The sequence below is a fragment of the Scyliorhinus canicula genome, chromosome 10 (genome assembly GCF_902713615.1).
Source record: "Scyliorhinus canicula chromosome 10, sScyCan1.1, whole genome shotgun sequence".
Classification (NCBI taxonomy): Eukaryota; Metazoa; Chordata; class Chondrichthyes; order Carcharhiniformes; family Scyliorhinidae; genus Scyliorhinus; species Scyliorhinus canicula.
In genome coordinates, this window is record NC_052155.1 from 176,082,076 (window position 1) to 176,103,249 (window position 21,174).

At 45.3% G+C, this 21,174-nt stretch overlaps 1 protein-coding gene across 1 annotated transcript in view; it reads left to right on the forward strand.

The window, feature by feature from the left end:
- LOC119972792 (transient receptor potential channel pyrexia-like) overlaps positions 1–21,174 on the forward strand; it is a 94,324-nt gene that overhangs the window by 39,463 nt on the left and 33,687 nt on the right. Inside the window, exons 10-14 of the mRNA XM_038810179.1 lie at positions 2,111–2,139; positions 6,273–6,364; positions 7,466–7,580; positions 14,879–15,049; positions 17,236–17,306. Of these exons, the coding sequence (XP_038666107.1) occupies positions 2,111–2,139; positions 6,273–6,364; positions 7,466–7,580; positions 14,879–15,049; positions 17,236–17,306 (478 nt within the window). The remainder of the gene's footprint in view (positions 1–2,110; positions 2,140–6,272; positions 6,365–7,465; positions 7,581–14,878; positions 15,050–17,235; positions 17,307–21,174) is intronic.

Sequence of the window (21,174 nt, forward strand, 5' to 3'; positions counted from 1 at the left end):
GGGCTTTTCGCAGTAACTTCGTCGAAGCCTACTTGTGACGATAAGCGATTATTATTATTATTATTATTATTAAATTGCATCACATTGTGCCTCCCCCACCAAAGGCAAGCGGGCCTCCCATTGCTTCTCCAACCGATTGCAGGGGGAGTCTTGTCATGGGAATTAAATCTCAGCCACGGCATGTTTACAGCAAAAAAGAAGCCAATTTGGCACATTAAGTCTGTGTCAGCAGTCTGCAAGAGCAACGCAGCTGGTCTCAGGCGCCTGACATTTCCCCAAAGCCCTGCAAATCTTTTCTCATCGGGCACTTGTTTAGTTCCCTTTTGACAGTCACATTGGATCACACTTGCAGGCAGTGCATTCCAGACCTTAACTACTTGCTGTGCAGTAAAGATGTATCTCAGGTCACCAATGGTTGGGGACAGTACATTTGCCCTGAACATCTCTGTGAAGGAAAATTCACCCGGAGTCCTTTGTTGCTGCCTGCCCAACGGCCGACGTGAACTTGTAGGTAAAATCGTTATGTTGGATTCACCAGTGAGGCTCAAAGATAAACAAAATGATCATTAAAATGTCAGTACAAGAGGAATTCAGAAAATCAGTGCTTCCGTGTTGCTTCTAATTCACTTCAAGAGACAACGCTGCAAATCAGTCTGGAGTTCTGGCATCCTGTTATAGCTTTATGGTGACCATCATGCATCGGGTCCTGTCCACTAGGCACAAACTCCAGACTAGTTTTGTGGAGACAGAGACTCTTCCTCAGCGTTTGGTATACGTCAGTGGGCAGGTGCACAGATTCCATCTGTGTGTAATACCTGCAACTTGTTTTTTTGTATAAATTTAGAGTACCCAATTATTTTTTTCCAATTAAGGGGCAATTTAGAGTGGCCAATCCACCTAACCTGCACATCTTTGGGTTGTGGGGGTGAAACTCACGCAGACACAGGGAGAATTTGCAAACTTAACATGGACTGTGACCCAGGACCGGGATTCGAACCCTGGTTATCAGTGCCGTAGTCCCAGTGCTAACTACTGCACCACGTGCCGCCCAATACCTGCAACTTAACCTTCATTCGGTACCTGATTTTTACAAGAACAATGCTTTACCATTTGGTCACCACGCCTACAGTCACTAGAAACCAGAGGCTTGTATGGTGATACATTTCAATTAGGTTGAAACAGCACCGAAGTAAAAGGGAGCTGGAGTAGGAAATAGATCAACCTCATTTACATTATCTGCGTCATGAAGTATTCATTCAGATGTCCTACTTGCATCCTCAGCTTTTCTCACACCTACTGATTGAGCAAAGACATGCCTGGTGAGCTTCATTGATGGTGATGGAAATGTACCTCATCTATGAGTTTAGGTTTAGAGTCTGAAATGTTTTTGTTAGATATTCTGTACACCCTGACATGAGGAATAACCTCTGGCACATGGATGGACGGAAGTGGGAATGGGGAACTGGAATCTCCCAGTCAATCCACACCTCCCAACACCCAGCAAACTTCAAGTAGTACTTCCAAGATTTTTGGCTCAAAGTGTGTTTCTAGAAGGCCTTCTACTAATCCGAGTCTTCTCCTCCCACAAATAAAAGGGAGAGTCATTAGTTAATCCTCTGGACTGATTTTCAGTACTATGGACAGGTCCTAGCATTTACAATGGATAGTCCCTTCTCCACCCTACAGAATTCCAGTGCCTTTAACTTCTCCTTTCCATTCGGGCTTGGGAAGGTACTGGCAGGCACACAGATGCAAACCACCTGAAACCCAAAAGATGAACACATTTTCTAGATTTCTCCTTTATGAATGTCACTGGAATTATCCAGCAAAACTCACTCTGTAATGGCAACTTTTGTCTTGGATTATCTTTAAAGTCATTACGCAGGGTCCCAGTCATGAAGCACCAAACTTGAGCACTTGGAATTCATACATTTATTATAAGTTGCGCAAAATTCTTGTTTAATGAAGTTGATTTATAATAGAGGCAAAGAATTATGGACAGATACTGCAGTTGTAGCTTAATCATATGCGATAGTAACTTTTACAAATTCTGAAAGTTGTATTCAGTATTCAGTAACACTTGCGATTTTTCACATCTCCTTTGAAATAGAGACCGACAACAGTCGTGCCAAGTCCTTAGTAAGTATTACCTCAGTTTTGATGAATAGAAAGTTATGCTAAGGCTCTTGGGAAAACCTCTGTTTTCACTGAAATGGATTGAACAGAGATTGATTGTTACATGAGGTTCCTCAAAACTAACAATCAATCATTAGCTCATACCCATGAACTAAGAACGGTCCAGTATTTTAGCTGGACCTATTTGTAATTGTTAAAATATTCTTTCATCGGATGTGAGTGTTGGCTAGCAAGGCCAGCGTTTGTTGCCCATCCCCTTTGAGAATACGATGGTAAGCCGCTTTTATGTTTTCACTGAAATTATTGATGAATGCCTTGAAGTTCTATTCCATGTTTAAATTGGCAGGGCAGTCTCTTTATTCAGAGATCAGGTATAAGCTCGTTCTTTCAAATGTCAAGTGATCAATAGATGGTAAACAGAAGAATGAATCCAGGAATGAATTCATGTGAGTGGAAAATTTGAAATGTTTACTTTCAGTCATCAAGTTTCAATTTCACCACGTGAACTATTTTCAATTTTGCTATTTAATTTATCTAATTAAATTAATTTCTCTGAAACTACCCTTTTTTTAAAAATCGATCTCTTTAAGATGTCACCAACTGGAAACATCTAAAGAGAAGTATATGGCGAGGAAATGTTGCCGTGTTCACAGAAAATAATTTCTGCACTGGAGAGATTCTTTTTAACTAATAGATTAATCTGTGCAGATAAACTTTATTCTGTAACTTTTCAAACACGGTAAACAGAAGCTCCTGCCCACTTCAAATAATCTTTCAGCATTCAAGATTAGAATTGACATTTCAAATCTATTAAGCTTAGAATGTGTTTGAGGCTGAGAGTTTAGATGCTTTTGAAAGGAAATTAGGCAAGTGCATGAGAGAAAAGGAAATAGAAAGACAAACTGAAAGGCGGAGATCAAGTAGGTGGGACAGGTACAGATCCATGTGGAGTATGATACCAGTTGGGCCAAATGGCCTACTACCGCACTGTGAATTCTTTGCAAATCTTTGTCAGTTGATTGCACGATAACAATATAATGGAGTGGTGTAGCATTAGTTAGTGTTCTCTGCTGGGTCATCAGATTGAGCTGAAGGCTGAACAATTTGTTATAGTAAATGACAGAGAAATGCTTGGACCCAGTTACATTACTACTGTACTGTTGGGGCAGCTATTGTGTAAATGGTACCCAACCCGAGTGCAAAAGAGTGGGAATCCAAGGAAGAGATGGGCTCAATCTGCTTTGCGTCGGTGTCAGTTTGTGCCTGGATGTTTGGTTTGCAGTAAACAAGTTTAGCGTTGGTGTGAAATTACAGACTGTTTTGTACGAGTATTGGGGTATTGTGTGTGTGTGAGCGCATCGTAAACAATGTCCTTGTGCATTTCCTGGTGGTTGGTTGTAGAGCATCATTGACAAAGCCTGTCCTCTCACTTCAGAAATGGGAAGGCAGCAAACAGGATATTCAGCACAGAAACAGGCCATTCGGCCCAACCAGTCTATGCTGGTGTTTATGCTCCACTTTAGTCTCCACCCATCTTTCCTCATCTTAATCTACCGTCATAACCATTCATCCCCTTTTCCTTCAAATACTTGTCTTACTTCCCCTTAAATACATCTATGCCATTCATTTCAACCATTCCCCCTGGTAACGAGTTCCACATTCTCACCTCTCTTTGGGTAAATAGTTACTCTCTGAATTCCCTATTGGGTTTCTTGCTGACTATAATATTGACAACCTTCACGGACGACAGGATCGCAACACTGGACGAACTGACAGAGAAATTTCGGCTAGCTGGGGGGAACGAGCTACGGTACCTGCAGCTCAAAAACTTCCTACGAAAGGAGACAAGGACGTACCCACAACCGCCACGACAGACACTACTGGAAGACCTACTGGACGCAAGTATCCTAGAGAAAGGGAACTGTAGTGACATGTATGACCGACTGGTAGAAATGGCCGACACCGTACAGGACGCAACAAGAATGAAATGGGAGGACGACCTGGGGATTGAGATAGGGTGTGGACTCTGGAGCGAAGCACTGCATAGGGTCAACTCCACCTCCACGTGCGCAAGGCTCAGCCTGACGCAACTAAAAGTGGTACATAGAGCCCACTTAACAAGAAACCGTATGAGTAGGTTCTTCCCGGAGGTAGAGGACAGATGTGAATGGTGCCAAAGAGGCCCGGCCATCCACGCCCACATGTTCTGGTCTTGCCCCAGACTTGTGGAGTACTGGACAGCCTTCTTTGAGGCTATGTCCAAAGTGGTGGGGGTGAGGGTGGAGCCATGCCCGATAGTGGCGGTCTTCGGGGTTTCAGACCAGCCAGATCTATTCCTGGGGAGGAGGGTGGACGCCCTTGCCTTTGCCCCCCTGATCGCCCGCCATAGAATCCTGTTTGGCTGGCGGTCAGCAGCACCGCACAGAGCTGCAGACTGGCTGTCCGACTTCTCGGAATCTCTCCAAATGGAGAAAATCAAATTTGCCATCCGAGGGTCAGACGACGGCTTCCACAGAACGTGGGAGACATTCATGCAATTGTTCCGGGACCTGTTTGTGGCCAACGTACAAGAGGAAGAATAGTCGGGTGGCCAAGAATCAGGGGAAAATGGACGGGAATCGAGGGAAGGTAGCCGGGGGGGGGGGCGCTACGGGTTCGTTATGGGGGTTTGATGGCTAGCTAAGGCCCAAAACCAAACTGTAAATAAATGCCTATAAACATGTGCCTCGGCCATTTTGGGGAATGTAAAATATGTATGCCGGCTAAAGGGGGCAGCCACAGTTGTTATTATGAAGATGCTTACCTGTAAATATACATGTAAATTTTTGCATGTTTTTTTATCTCTCTCTCTCTAATAATTTGTAATTTGTTGGATATAAAATATGAAAACTCAATAAAAAACATTAAAAAAAATATTGACAATCTTTAGTTTCACTCTTCTCCACAAGGGGGAAACAACTCTATCAAAATGTTTCATAATTTTAAAGACGTCTATTATGTCACCCTGAGCTTTTTCTTCCCCCAAGAGAAAAGAGACCTGCCTTTATCAATATTTTCCTGATGTGTATATCCATTTATTTCTGGTAACATACTTGTAAATGTTCTCTGCAACCTTCCAGTGCCTTGCTATCCTATATGACAGAGTATAGAAACATAGAATATAGGAGCAGGAAGAGGCCATTCAGCCCTTCGAGCCTGCTTCACCATTCATTATGATCATGGCTGATTATCCAACTCAATAGCCTGAACCCTCCTCCCCCATATCCTTTGATCACCTTCGACTAATGTGCTATATCTAACTGCTCCTTGAAAACATACAATGTTTTGGCCTCAAGTACTTCCTGTGGTAATTTCTGCAGGCTCACCACTCTCTGGGTGAAGAAATGTCTCTTCATCTCTGTCTTAAATGGTCAAACCCGTATCCTCAGACTGTGACCCATGGTTCTGGACACCCCCACCATCGGGAACTTCCTGCATCTACCCTGGCCAGTTCTGTTAGGATTTTATAGGTTTCCATGAGATTCCCTTTCATTCTTCTGAACTCCTGCAATTACAATCCTAACCGACTCAATCACTCCTCATACGTCAGTCCTACCATCCCAGGAATCAGTCTGGTAAACCGTTGCTGCACTCCCTCTGGAGCAAGAACACTCTTCCTCAGCTAAGGAGACCAACACTGCACACAATATTCCAGATGCGGCCTCACCAAGGCTCCGTATAATTGCAGCAAGATGTCCCTGCTTCTGTACTCAAACCCTCTCGCTATGAAGACCAACATACCATTTACCTTATTTACCGCCTGCTGCGCCTGCATGCTTACCTTCAGCGACTGGTGAACAAGGACACCCAGATCTCATTGCACATTCCCCTCTCTTAATTTATGGCCATTCAAATAATATTCTGTCTTCCCATTTTTGCTACCTAAGCACATTTATCCAAATGATACTGCATCTGCCATTCATTTGCCCACTCACTCAACTTGTCCAAATCACACTGAAGGACCTCTGCATCCTCCTCACAGCTCTCCCAACGTTGTGCCTTGAACACTCAACCACGAGAAGCTAAATATATCTGAGATTATGCCATTCGTTGATCATTAAACTACTTCTCTCCTTTTGCCTGCAAATGTGATTCAGCTTGAAGTGATTGTTCAATATCGACAGCTGGACCTCATCATGCATCCTGTTGTGCAAAAATTAATTCAAATTAAATGGAAACGCTTTGGAAGGTAAGGTTAATTTCCTCAAATTGAACACTTGCCCTTAATTTCCTCTACTTAAGCCTTTGTCTTCAGCCTCCACGACAAAATCCAATCCCTCGCTATCAATTTCATTCCCCTCTATAACCATTGTCTCAGGTTGAATCAGACTATTTGCCACCTTGGCAATCCTATTTGACCCTGATGTTGAGGTGCCAACCCAATATTCTCTTCGGCACCAGATTGGCTGTGTCCACCTCTGTAATATTGCTCCATTCTATTCATCAACCCATGTGCTGTTGAAACCTTCAACCATATTTTTATGACCTCCAGGTTTGGCGATCCCAATGCTCTCCTGGAGTCTCCCATCTTTCACTCTTCCAAAATCTGAGTTCATCCAAAGCTCTGTTACTTATCTCCTAACTCACATCAAGTTACTTTTGTCCATTATTGCTGTGCGCCCTGACATGGAGAGGCTCTTGATCCACAAAGGCCTTGACTTTAAAATTCATATTCTTGTTTTCAAATCCCTCCATGACCCCATTTTACATTTACAGTGTAGAATGAGGCCATTTGGCCCAGCGGGTCTGCACCGGCTCTTGGAAAGAGCACCCTACTTAAGCACACACCTCCACCTTATCCCTGTAACCCAGTAACCCCACCTAACCTTTTGGACAGTAAGAGGCAATTTAGCATGGCCAATTCACCTAACCTGTACATCTTTGGACTGTGGGAGGAAACCGGAGCACCCAGAGGAAACCCACGCATAAACGGGGAGAAAATGCAACTCCACACCGACAGTTACCCGAGGCCGGAATTGAACCTGGGTCCCTGGAGCTGTGAGGCAGCAGTACTGCCTACTGTGCCACCGTGCCGCCCTAGACAATGGAATTCACTTCTCCCCTTCCTACAGTCTTTCCTTAAAACATAGCAAAAGTCCCTTTCTTTGCACTAGTGTTAATTTTTATCGAGTAACATCGTGGAAATTGTTTTGGGATGGTTGACGATGTTTAAGGTGCCATACACTAACAACAACTTGTATGTTTATTATTTTTGTCGGCTGCATTATATGCTTAAACCTTTCTGTTTCCTCACTAAAGGAGGAAATTCACAATGTGTTTGGTTTTCTAGGCGAGGGGTTGCAATTATGTTGATCCTAAATATCTTCTTCATTTTGTCGTGGACTATTCTTGGGCTTACTTCACACCTGTCATATGATGACAAGTTAAAGTACAATCTTCCTGGTGTAAGTACAGTATTTCTACTTTAACTCCAAATTACATCAAGTCAGAATCAATTTTTTACAGATAAAAGAAAATAGAGTCAATTTAATTTTGAGTAGGCAATGGGAATGACACTGGCTCAACTTGCCCAAAGTCTTTGCCAGGTGGCCAGGGCCATATTGAGTGTGGGGCCTTATTTCAATGTTGTGGATGGGCTACAAATGGGTTTCTGAAACTCACAGGTAACTTACCAGTTGGGAGCTAGTGCACATTTCAAACTTGCACGTCAGATACGCGTGCTCGTATCTGAGCTGGTACCTGGTAGTGAGAGAGGGTGTGATGTGGGTGAATCTGTGTGCGACTCTTCAACTGGTGTCAGTGGAGGGTCCTTGGGGTGTCGGGTACCTCTGGAGGATGGTGCATCTGAGGGAGGAAAACAATTTGTCAGTGATATCCATCAGCAAATATTGAATGTGCATGCAGGTGAGACTACGGACAGCAGCAGAATGGTGGCACCATAATCGTTGGATCACTGGGGCCTCTTGCTTAGATGGGAGGGCCCTACATGTTTTGCAGTCTCTGGCTGTCTCGCATCTATCCACTTGATTTTTACCTTCCTCCGAGACGCCTGCCTCTCCATGACCCTGGGTTTCCAGGACATCCACCTCACATTTTCTCAGGATGAGCAGGTTGGCCAGCCCACCACCTGTTCTTGGGCTCAGTGGCATTATGTCTTCTCTTGTCCTGATGGACAAAAATCTACTCATTAGTCCACCCTCCACCTGAAACACTGTAATCAGGCTGCCCACCCTCCCCTCCAAATTTTGGAAACTAAGTTGAAGTGTCCATTACATTTGCAGACCTAACCCTTATTTACACCGAGATCTTCCTTAGCCTTGGAACAGTAAGAAGTCTTACAACACCAGGTTAAAGTCCAACAGGTTTGTAGGACTTTAACTTGGTGTTGTAAGACTTCTTACTGTGCTCACCCCAGTCCAATGCTGGCATCTCCACATCATTAGCCTTGGCAGGCACAGGTGCATGTGCCTTCTGTCACTGAATCCTATACCCTTGAGTGACATGAAAGATGCCTCCCTTCAACAACTCTCCGCATAGTACCATCCTAAATCAACATTCACTCTTGCCGAACATACAAGATCATTTTTTTTGCACTGTATCCAGGTGCAGAACACCAGGTCATACCCGCTGACCTTGGCTGCCACCTCTGCCCAGGTCTTCTTTGTTTGGTATGGTGGTCTCCTCTTGCCATCCCACAGCATCAGGGTGTCGCGCCTGGCACTCACCGCTTTCCACTAGAGTGAGCAGGTACTCATCTGAGAAGGGGGCACTGAGGCTACAACTGCTGCCAGGTTTATGATTCTCTCCTGGCCAGCTCCCTGAGGCTCCTCACCAATTCGTGCCAGCCTTCGGGGAGCTGCCTCTGCTCTTTTTAAAGCCCCCAGTGGGTCCCCATTGGACCCAGTGCCCATCAAGCTCCCGCCTCTGAGCATATATCCGGCTGTGTTTCACGCTAGCCTGCCCTTAATTGACCAGCCAGTGTCGCATCATGAGTCAATGCAATTATGGCCAGAAGCTTCCAGGCCCACTGATTGCGCAGGAAAGACGTAGGGCTGGATTCTCCGATTTGAGGCTATGTCCGGAGGGAGTGTCTAGTTTGACTTCAAAAAAGTTAGTGCCGCCCGCCCCCTCACCGATGCTCCGACAGGTGAGTGGCTTGCAGCCCCGCCACGTAAAACATACGGTCTTCCCGATATAAACGCCCGGAGAATTGCCGGGTCTGCTGCCACATATGCATATAGTGATGACTTGCAGCGGTCGGGTAGTACAACATGGCGCCGGCCGTGCATGGAACCGACCTGCTAGATAGTGCCCCCCTGGAAACCCCCTCTTCACCCCTGGGCCACCCCCACCAGTCTCCCCAGCCCTTGCCGAATACACCCTGGCCAGTAGAACGGCTCCCCCCCCCCCCCGGACTGTGGCGGTGCTGCACGCAGTCCGCAACCACAATGCCGGGTTCCCGGAGCCCACATGTCCCCCATGCCATCATGAACGCGGCCCATTGAGAGCGGAGCATCGGGGGACGGCCTTCAGGTAATTTCCTGAGGCCACCCAATGGCGGGCAGCGTACTCCTCAATGGTGCCACTAAGGAGGGGGCGGAGCATCCAAAACAGGCACCGCCCCCGAATCACTCGTAAACAGGGATTCTCCGCAGGATCACCAATTACGATATCAGCATCGGGCAATGGACAATCCCGCCTTGTGTCCATAATTCAGGCTTTGGACTGCAAAAACTGGATACACAGATTGCAGAAATATACTAACTCAGTGAGTCAATAGGATTCAATGTACCTTTCATGGCAGGCTATGAATATAATGTTCATGACTAGCTAGTTTTCCTCTTCAATATCTGTGTCGTAGCTGTTGGCGTGGGTGCGGGTTAGCTCAGTTGGCTGGATAACTATCATGTGGTTTAGGGCCATGCCAACAGCATAGCTTCAATTACCTTTCTGGCTGAGATAGACGAGTGACCCAACTACCTGCCCTGGCCCTGAGAGTGGAAGGCAATAGCAAACCATCACTGAAAGGAAACTGCCAAGGAAATATTTGTTTGAAGCATCGGGTCATGGGCCACGAGCAGACAGGAATGAATGATTAAATTGTTGGCTTATCCTGACTCGACTTACTTCAGCTATCTGGACTTCTCAGGGCTCTGTTCTGCCCCCCAATCAATAGGCTCATCCATTCATGATGGAACCCTGTCTACCTATTTGCTTAAGTAATTCGGGCATTATTTATTATGCGCTTTCAAGAACTGGATAACATCGAACATTAGTTGGGGGGGGGGGGGGGGGGGTTGGGGGGGGGGGGGGGGGGGAGGGGGGTTGTGTATATTAAGGATGACTATGGGATGGCGAGTGTACGGACCAACAATACCAACTCCCAATACTTCCAGCTGCACGGGGCACCAGACAAGGATGCCCACTGTCCCCGCTGCTGTTCGCACAGGCAATCGAACCGCTAGCAATCGCGCTCAGGGCAGCAAAAAATTGGAGGGGGATCCAAAGGGGAGGCAGAGAGCACAGAGTCTCACTCTATGCAGATGATCTGCTCCTCTACATCTCGGACCCACAAAGCAGCATGGACGGAATCATCGCGCTCCTGAAAGAGTTTGGAGCCTTTTCGGGCTACAAACTCAACATGAGCAAAAGCGAGATCTTCCCAGTACACCACGGGGGGGGGGGGGGGGGGGGGGGGGGGGGGGCAGCACAGCACTAAAGGGGCTGCCGTTCAAACAAGCCCGACATAAATTCCGCCAGCCTGGCGGAGGAAGTAAAAAAGGACCTGCAAAGATGGAACACTCTCCCTCGCGGGGAGAGTCCAGACGATCGAAATGAACGTATTGCCCAGGTTCCTCTTCCTGTTTAGATCCATTCCAATCTACATCCCCAAGGCCTTCTTCAAAGTACTGGACAAACTTATCATGGCGTTCGTATGGGGGGGTAAAAATGCTAGGATCCCAAAGAAGGTCCTACAAAAAACAAAATCCGGGGGGGGGCTAGCTCTCCCGAATCTACAATTCTACCACTGGGTGGCAACAGCCGAGCGAGTAAGGGGATGGATCCAGGAGCCAGAAGCCGAGTGGGTGCGTGTGGAGGAGGCCTCCTGCATGGGGACCTCCCTCCGGGCCCTCGCCACGGCAGCACTCCCATCCCCATCCAAAAAACACTCCAGCAGCCCAGTGGTGACAGCCACCCTCCAATCCTGGAACCAACTGCGGCAGCAATTTGGCCTGACCAAAATGTCGGACAAGGCTCCCATCTGCAACAACCATAGGTTCACACCAGCACTGACTGACGCCACCTTCAAAAGGTGGAGACAGGACGGGGGGACACTGACAATCAGGGACCTATACACGGACGACAGGATCGCAAAACTGGACGAACTGACAGAACTTTCGGCTAGCTGGGGGGAACGAGCTGCGGTACCTCCAGCTCAAAAACTTCCTACGAAAGGAGACAAGGACATACCCACGACAGACACTACTGGAAGACCTACTGGACGCAAGTATCCTAGAGAAAGGGAACTGTAGCAACCTGTATGGCCGACTGGTAGAAAGGGACGACACCGTACTGGACGCAACAAGAAGGAAATGGGAGGACGACCTGGGGATGGAGATAGGGTGGGGACTCTGGAGCGAAGCACTACATAGGGTCAACTCCACCTCCACGTGCGCAAGGCTCAGCCTGACGCATCTAAAAGTGGTACATAGAGCCCACTTAACAAGAAACCGTATGAGCAGGTTCTTCCCGGAGGTGGAGGACAGATGCGAACGGTGCCAAAGAGGCCCGGCCAACCACGCCCACATGTTCCGGTCTTGCCCCAGACTTGTGGAGTACTGGTCAGCCTTCTTCGAGGCTATGTCCAAAGTGGTGGGGGTGAAGGTGGAGCCATGCCCGATTGTGGCGGTCTTCGGGGTTTCAGACCAGCCAGATCTATTCCTGGGGAGGAGGGCGGACGCCCTTGCCTTTGCCTCCCTGATCGCCCGCCGTAGAATCCTGTTTGGCTGGCGGTCAGCAGCACCGCCCAGAGCTGCAGACTGGCTGTCCGACCTCTCGGAATCTCTCCAAATGGAGAAAATCAAATTCGCCATCCGAGGGTCGGACGACGGCTTCCACAGAACGTGGGAGCCATTCATGCAATTGTTCCGGGACCTGTATGTGGCCAACGAACAAGAGGAAGAATATCGGGTGGCCAAGAATTGGGGGAAAATGGACGGGAATCAGGGGAAGGTTGCGGGGGGGGGGGGGGGGGGCCTACGGGTTTGTTATGGGGGTTTGATGGCTAGCTAAGGCCCAAAACCAAACTGTAAATAAATGCCAATAAACATGTGCCTCAGCCATATTGGGGAATGTAAAATATGTATGCCGGCTAAAGGGGGGAGGCCACAGTTATTATTACGAAGATGCTTACCTGTAAATATATATGTTAATTTTTGCGTGTTCTTTTTTTTTCTCTCTCTCTCTAATAATTTGTAATTTGTTCAATATAAAACATGAAAACTGAATAAAAAACATTTATAAAAAAAAAAGGATGACTATGGGTAATCCTTGATTCCTTTTTGTTATTTGTTTATGTAAACATGCGGGCTAATGTTTGGGGGGTTGGTGGGGGATGGGATCGTTGTTATTGTTATGGGGATTGACATATCTGTTGCTGATTATTGTTTATTGTTGGTGGGTGTAAATTCGGGAGAAAATATGAAAAAGGAGGAGAATAAAAATATTTATTTTTAAAAAAAAGTAATTCATTGCACACTCATCAACCTGCCCCAATACGAATGCCTTCAGTACATGTAATTTTATTTGTTCGTGTAATTTAGTAGTTGATTCACTGAACCAATCACCTCGATAACACATGAAAATCCTGTCCTTTTTTTATTCCTCAGAGTCAGTTCTTTTGTCTTCCATAATTCATATGCTATGTCTTTCGTGGCTCCACACTTGGTTTGTTTTTCACTGGTATTCACTGCTTCATCAGCTTCTCTGGTCACAAATGGAACACCCACATCTCCATTTCTGCTATTTAAAAAAGTCCTCTTTTTCAACTAAATACACCTTCTGAAGGTTTAAATATTACCTTCATAGAGCTGGGGTAGATCTACAATCCTCCTTTGCCTACCTGGGCAGGATACAAAGAAATAGTTTCTATCTATTGCAACCTTTCTTTTCTGCTTGTATGCTGTGCTCTATGTATGTCGTTCTTCTTGTATCCTCACTGTTTTGAATTTAAGATGTTCTTATTCATTTTTGGGATGTCAGTGCCACTGATGTGGCCAGAATGTATTTTCCGACGCTAATTGCCCAGGAGAAAGTAAGGTGAGCCACCCTTTTGAATCAATGCAGTCGTTGTGGTGTATCCTGCTCTAATCCATCCCTTTCTAAAACATAAGTGTCTCACCCTGTTCCTCACCTCCTTCTACAATCCTCAGACTTTAACCCTGCCGTTATTATTTTTTAATTGTCTTTGGCATTTAATTGCACATTCTAAGTTGCCATGAGATGGTTTCAGTGGGCCACTTTCTATTATTATTTTTCAACTGAGTGGCTTCCTTGACAAATTCAGATGTCATTAAAAGTCAATCACATGGTGTGAAAATGGAGTTCCTTGAAGGCCAGACCAGGCAGTGTTGGCAGATCCCCTTCCCCTGAAGAGTATTCATGAATCAGTTGAGTTTTTGAGACAAACTGGTAGTTTTCACCAGAATCTTTTCTGATGCTGGCCACACATGGCCAGATTTTTATGGAATTCAAATTTATTTCACCCTCATTTACCTTGCTTTTTTTTTTAACCTTGCCACTCAAGGCCTTGGGCCTTATTCATTTTTCATTGAACAAACTTGAAGCATTAATAATGCTTTTTTGAAATCATGCAAATAAAATTAGTTCTGATTCATGTTCCTTTCTCCCCACATCCCTATTTTTCTTTGATGTTGAAATGTTGCATTTAATCTTGGCATTACTTCAACTGGCTGGGAGGATTTTAAAAAATAAATGCTTTTATTGTCATTTTATACAAAAAATGCAAACAACTGTAAACTAAAAAAAAGAAAACAATAATCTAATCTACGCAACCTGCACCTCTCGAAACAAGCCCCCCACCCCCCACACCCCCCCCCCACCCCCCCCCCCCCCCCCCCCTCAACCCCCCTGTAGCAGCCAATGGTGACCAATTCCTTGAAATACAGTATGAACCATCTGCGGAAGAGCCCTTTAATTGACTCGCTCACGGGTGTATTTGACTTTCTCGAGATGCAAAAACTCCATTAAATCCCCATTTCATGCCAAGGCACTAGGTGGCGTCGTCAGCCTCCAACTCATCAGGATTTACCTGTGAGCAACCAAAAATAGGTTTTGCCACATGTAAGAAAAAAGTGTGATAACCCTCCCGAGATTGATCTCCCCGCAGACTTCGTAGAATAAGTGGTCCCGTGGTGCGTGGGGTTCGCTAGCGGGACCTTTAAATGCAGCTCCTGGACCCAGACCACAGTTCCCGATAGTCCTGGGCCGGGACGTTTGATTTGTGTGCCGGGTAGAGGCTTTATTTTCAGTTTAAAATAAACCAGTTTGGCCTTTCACTCCGGAATCATTACAGAAGGAATAGTATGTGTTGCATTTGATGTGTGGATTCTGAAATCATAACAGTATGAGGTGTAAAGTCATAGCTGAAGGACAATGCTAAATTCTTAGTCTTTTGTTCCTTTTGAAGGTATTTTCTTTCTCTTACGTTGTATGAATACAGGACTGGTGGAAAATACTTATTGCTGCCATAGCAGTTGCACTCACTGGCTCTCAGCTTATAGAGGAATTTCTAGAAATCCATTCTTCGAATAGAAATTTTACTCGCTGGAAAGATTGGAAAGCCAAAGAAATAATGAAGGATCTTAACCTGTGCCACCCAAGGTGGCCAGAGGTAAGCAAGATGATCCGACGAGAATTTTTTCTGTTTAAAAAAAAATCTGAAACATTAAAAAGCAGGGTGGCACAGTGCTGCCTCACGGCACTGAGGACCCGGGTTCGATCCAGCCCCGGGTCACTGTCTGTGTGAAGTTTGCACATCCTCCCCATGTCTGTGTGGCTCTCACCCCCACAACACAAAGATGTGCAGGTAGATGGATTGGCCACGCTAAATTGCCCCTTAATTGGGAAAAAAAAATTAGGTACTCTAAGTTCAAAACAAAAGAAAATAATTTTTTTAAAAAACATTAAAAAGTAAACCGTGCAAACACATTTCCTGCAATTCTTTTTCAATAATTGTTTAGCAATGGAAAAAATAGATTACTGCTTAATACATGATTTAATTCTTGCAATGCCATTGACAAGTTTTATTCAACCAATCAGCTTCAGAGATAGCAACATATACTTGACCTTGATGTGTAAATCTTCACACCTGGTGCTTGGAAATGTTACTTCCACGGCGAAGGACCTGAATGGTGCCATTGTCTACGTAGGAGGCACAGCCAAAATAATGGAGAAAATTATAATTGTACGCAGGAACAGGAGTAGGCCATTCAGCCCATCAAGTCTGCTACGTCATTCAATTAGATCATTGCCGATCATCTATTTCAATTCCACTTTCCCACACTATCTACATGCCTCTTGATGTCATCAATCTCCAGAATTCCTTTGAATAAAGCTCTTTCTTTCAGTTTATAATGCGAATGGGTTGGTCAGTAGTTTGTGGCCTCTAATTCCCAACTAACTATTCACCATCTCTCTATGAGTGTCAATAAGAGTCCACACCTGGTTTAACTAGGGAAGAAGCAGCCTGAAAATATCAATGGGTGACATCTTATCCTATTTATACAGACACTGTGATGCCATCATTTTGGAGACTGATTTCTGTCTTGAACATATTCAATGATCGAGTTTCCCCAGCCCCCAGGTGCAGAGATTTCAAAGTTTCAAAGGTACTGAAACAAACCTGTTGAAAATAAGTTTTTCATAGAACAGTCATCGAACTTTTCAGCAGACATTTTCCTGGGCTATTTTTTTCCAAGAGGCGTTCGGCTAGAGTAAAATTTCCTTAATCTCTCGCTCATAGATAAGGTCTCAGTCTGGTTTGAATGAATATACAAGCACTGTTTATTTCTTTAAGAACTCATTTTGGTACATTCACACAAAATTAGATCAAAAGACTTTCCCCACGTGCCTTGAAATATCCTTCAGACACTGAAGAGTGAAAGCAAAAACTTCAAGATAAAAGTGACTCCAGATTTACAAATTAAAAGTCATTTCAACAAAAGTCCTTAAAAGTAATTTGTACAAATGCTTCAAGGATTCTCCGACTGCTAAAGTTCTTCTCTCCAATCAGTCAAATGGATCTAATTCTTCAGGGAATCCTTATCTGGGTTTAGCCCCTTACTTAGTTTCATTGGTTCTAATTCTCAGCTGAGACCCCCTTGATTCGTTCAGGAAAATGTCAGTCACTTAACAGGCAATTGGCTAATTAGATTAATCAATTACTCCAAATGAATTATCTTTCCCACGACTCTTGCCCCATGTTCAAACTCCCTACGTCACGTCTGGTCTCAGTTACGAGATTGTTTCAAACTCGTTAAATGTGCCCTCAATATCTCTTACTTTCAGTAAGAGTACTTGCAGTACATTATTCGTAACATCTGAGACAGTCATGGACAGTATTCAAAAGTTTAGCCAATTTTATAGCCTACTCATATTTCTACAAATTCAATAATTTTCGAGAATCATTTAATTTTCCAGTATATTTTAGATAATATTTTAAAGGGCTGCCCCCTATAATTGTTGAATCCAACAGCTGGATTCTCCAGTCCTCCAGCCACGTGTTTCTTGGCCGTGCGCCGTTTGCTGGTGGCGAGATTCCATACTCCCACCGCTCCCACCTCTTGTCAATGGGATTTCCCTTTGAAGCCACTCCACCACATCACCTGAAATCCACGGGCAGGGATACACTGTCGACGGGAACAGGGAATCACAATGACCAGAGAATTTCAGCAGTTATTTTGATGCTCCAAAGTTTGTGTTCACAATTGAAGCATCATCTGCTGTGCTTGATGCTGGAACTGGATACATCTGTTTACAGATATTGATCATCCTGTGCTAATTTGTTTTGACTGACAGGAGGAGTCTTATCTCAAGAAACAGCTGGCTGGACTGGAAGAAATGCATCCCAGCTATTTTAAAGATTTCTGGTAAGTCTGTTGAATAAAGTCTGTTCAATTTACATTGCGAATGGGTCGCCTCCACTGTTCTCTGTGGGAAACAGTTCCATGGACTCATGACCCTCTACGAGAGAAAAAACAATTCTAATTTCCATCTTAAATAAAGCAACTGCTGAGACCCTAGATGCTTTGGTTTTAATTTTCAAAATTCCCTAGATTCTTGGACTCAAATTGGAAAATAACAATTGTAGCTCTTCTATTCATGAAAGGAGGGAGACAGAATGCAGGAAACTACAGGTCAGTTAGCTTAACATTTGTCACAGAGAAATTGCTGGAATCTATTATTAAAGAGGGTTTAGTGGGTACTTCGAAAATAGGTTATCTTGTTGTAACATTTAAGGTCCTGAGGGGTCTTGACAGGGTGGATGCTGAAAGAGATGTTTCCCCTTATTGGCGAGAGTAGAGCTAGGGGACACAGCAGACTTCTTATGTCTTCCTCTCAACTTGTGTCATTAGCAGATTTAGCAATCATACATTCAGTTCCATCATCCAAGTAATTGATATAAGTTATAAAAGGTTAAAGACCCAGCACTGATCCATGTAGCACTTTGTGCATCATATCTTGCTAATCAAACCTTGGCCCATTTATGCCTACTTCCTGTTTACTGTTAGCTAGCCAATCCTCCATCCATGCCAATACGTTACCCCCTACATAATGAGCTCTCATTTTGTGTAGTAACCTTTTACGTAGCAGCAACTTATTAAATCCCTTCTGCAAATGTAAGTACAGCCCAGCCACAGGTTCCCCTTGATCCACGTGGTGTATCACTTCCTCAAAGAACTGCAATAAATTAATTGAACATGATTTCCCTTTCACAAAACCATGCTGACTCTACCTGACTGCATTGAGATTTTCAAAGGGCCCCATTATTTCCTCTTTAAAAATAGATTCCAGAAATGTCAGGATAACTGGCCAGTAGTTTCCTGTTTTCTGCCTCCCTCCTTTCATGAATAGACTCGTGCTGTCAGCTGAAGTGAATTGTGCTATTCCTCTTGACTATACTGTCCCCTACTTACATTGCATTCCTATTACCTCCCCCTGCTTGAATGGTGCCATGGTCAGTTTGCCCATGCATCTTGCAGTTACCACTTTCATCCATGAGGCTGCAAGCACTTCATTCCAGTTGGACATTTTCAAAAGCTGAAGCCCCTTCCATTTTATGTTCTGGGTTCCTATACCTGCCTCAATCGGAGTCACATCCTTCTGTCCCTGATCACTGACCAAATCAGAAGTCCATGTCCTAAAGGGTGTGACTGCCCCGGTACAAAGTGTCCCGGTAGCTTTCCCACCTCCCTGATGCCTCACAGTGTCTGCAGCTGACATTTGCTCAAATAACCCATCAAGGCCCCGCTAGGCAGCATCTTCTAAACTCATGACCGCTCCCATCTAGAAGGTCAAGGTCAACAGGTACATGGGAACCACCATCTGGAAATTCCTCTCCAAGCCACTCAACATCCTGACTTGGAAATGTATCGCTGTTCCTTCACTGTCACTTGGTCAAAATCGTGGAACTCCCTCTCTAACATCCCTGTGGGTGTACTTATACATCATGGACTGCAACAGTTCAATAAAGCCGCCTCCAACCACCTTTATCAAGGGCAATTAGCCATGGGCAGAGAATGCTGGCCTAGCCAGCGAAGCCCACAACCCTTGGATAAATAATAAAATGGACTCTGAGCCAAACCTCCTCAAGACGCAGACATTTACTACAGACGTGTTTGCCCTGGATCACACTGGCATCCAGGAGCTTCCACATTCTGTAGTCGCAGCACACCTCCCTACCCTACCATATTTATTATGTTAATTGATTTATTTTTCTTAATTTACAATTAATAAACACTTCTGCACCCGATAACCTTTAACAATGCTAGTAACCCTTACTACAACTGATAAAGTCGTATAATTACTGATAAACTAAGTGAGTTTTGTAGGTAAATGAACTAAATATTCATAACCATTACCTGTTTTCCTGTGATGTCACACTTTGATTTTATTCATCTAGAGCCAAAGACGTTGGGATTGGACTGTCTCCGGCTCCTCTTTTCACTCACTCTTCTCCATGGGGTTACTGTCTCCGCCTCTTTTCACTCACTCTTCTCCATGGGGTTTACTGTCTCCGCCTCTTTTCACTCACTCTTCTCCATGGGGGTTACTGTCTCCGCCTCTTTTCACTCACTCTTCTCCATGGGGGTTACTGTCTCCGCCTCTTTTCACTCACTCTTCGCCGTGGAGGTTACTGTCTCCGCCTCTTTTCACTCACTCTTCGCCGTGGAGGTTACTGTCTCCGGCTCCTCTTTTTCACCCACTCTTCGAGGTGGGGGTTACTGCCTCCAAACTCACTTTTTGTCTATTCTTCTAGGTGATGGGTACTATCCAGGATTCTCTTTACCCAACATTCTAGGCGGTGGCCAGAACCTCTGGGTCCTCTTTCTGTCTGCTCTCCCACACGTTGGTTGTTGCCTCCAAACTGTTTTCACCAACTCTTCGATTACTGCCTCTGGTGCTCTTTTCACTTTCTCTTCTCGATGCTTTGGGTGTTTATTTCAGTGTTGCTAATGGGAGCTGTGCTCATGTTGGCTGCTGAGCCTTTTACAAAAAAAACAATGGATGAAATTCTCCATTTGGGAGATCCGCCAGAGCTCAATTGCACTTGACTTGCGTTCCCAATGAGGAAGCGATTCCCAATCCTTCCTATGCAAATTTATGCATGGCGAGGAGTGCAAGGGATTCTTGAAGGAATCCCACTATTGGGCTGCCATTTTGAGGTTCCACAGTTGGCCATCGGCCCCCCCTCCACATCACAATTCAACCACCCCCCCCCACGCCCCCCACCGTGCACTTCAGTCCCCTCTCCCAGATTTTCTGAGGTGCCCCTCCCCCAAGTACAGGGGTGACCTGATCCGTGCCCCCACACAGAGATTATCTGAATAAAGGGACCCCCCTGACACCTTCTGAATAAAGGTCAGATCTTGGGCCCCCTGAGACCCCTCTAAATAAAGGGACCTCCCCCACAGACCCCCCACCCCTCGATAAGAGACCCCTATCAGGAAACCCCCAAGAAGATAGCAGTCCAGACACAGGCAGTGAAAAAGTCACTGCTTTAACACTCACCTGTGCAATACACCTGCTGGCTCAGACACAGCAAGCAGTGACACAATGTGTCACCTCTTAGAAAGAGAGAACAATCATCTGTGTTTAACCCCCTCAAATCTTTGTCTGCAAGTCATTCATTCATTTCTCTTTAATACTGATTTTGTGAGGCTGTGATGAACATGTTCTGGACTACCTCTTTGTTCTTTTGTTCTTAGTACTGTCATCTCAGGTCAACCCATGACTCCACTTATCTCCATGGCCCTCTATAGCACAAATGCCAACCTAGTGCTAACTAGAGGCAGCACGGTAGCATGGTGGTTAGCATAAATGCTTCACAGCTCCAGGGTCCCAGGTTCGATTCCCGGCTGGGTCACTGTCTGTGCGGAGTCTGCACGTCCTCCCCGTGTGTGCGTGGGTTTCCTCCGGGTGCTCCGGTTTCCTCCCACAGTCCAAAGATGTGCAGGTTAGGTGGATTGGCCATGCTAAATTGCCCGTAGTGTCCTAAAAAAGTAAGTTTGGTTGGGGGGGGGGGGGGTTGTTGGGTTACGGGTATAGGGTGGATACGTGGGTTTGAGTAGGGTGATCATTGCTCGGCAGAACATCGAGGGCCGAAGGGCCTGTTCTGTGCTGTACTGTTCTATGTTCTAATGCCAACCCATGGCCACCACCTTTTACCCTTACACCACCCATGCCAACTCACCCAGTCTCTACCATGGACAGACCTTGGGAGCCATGCTAAGATGA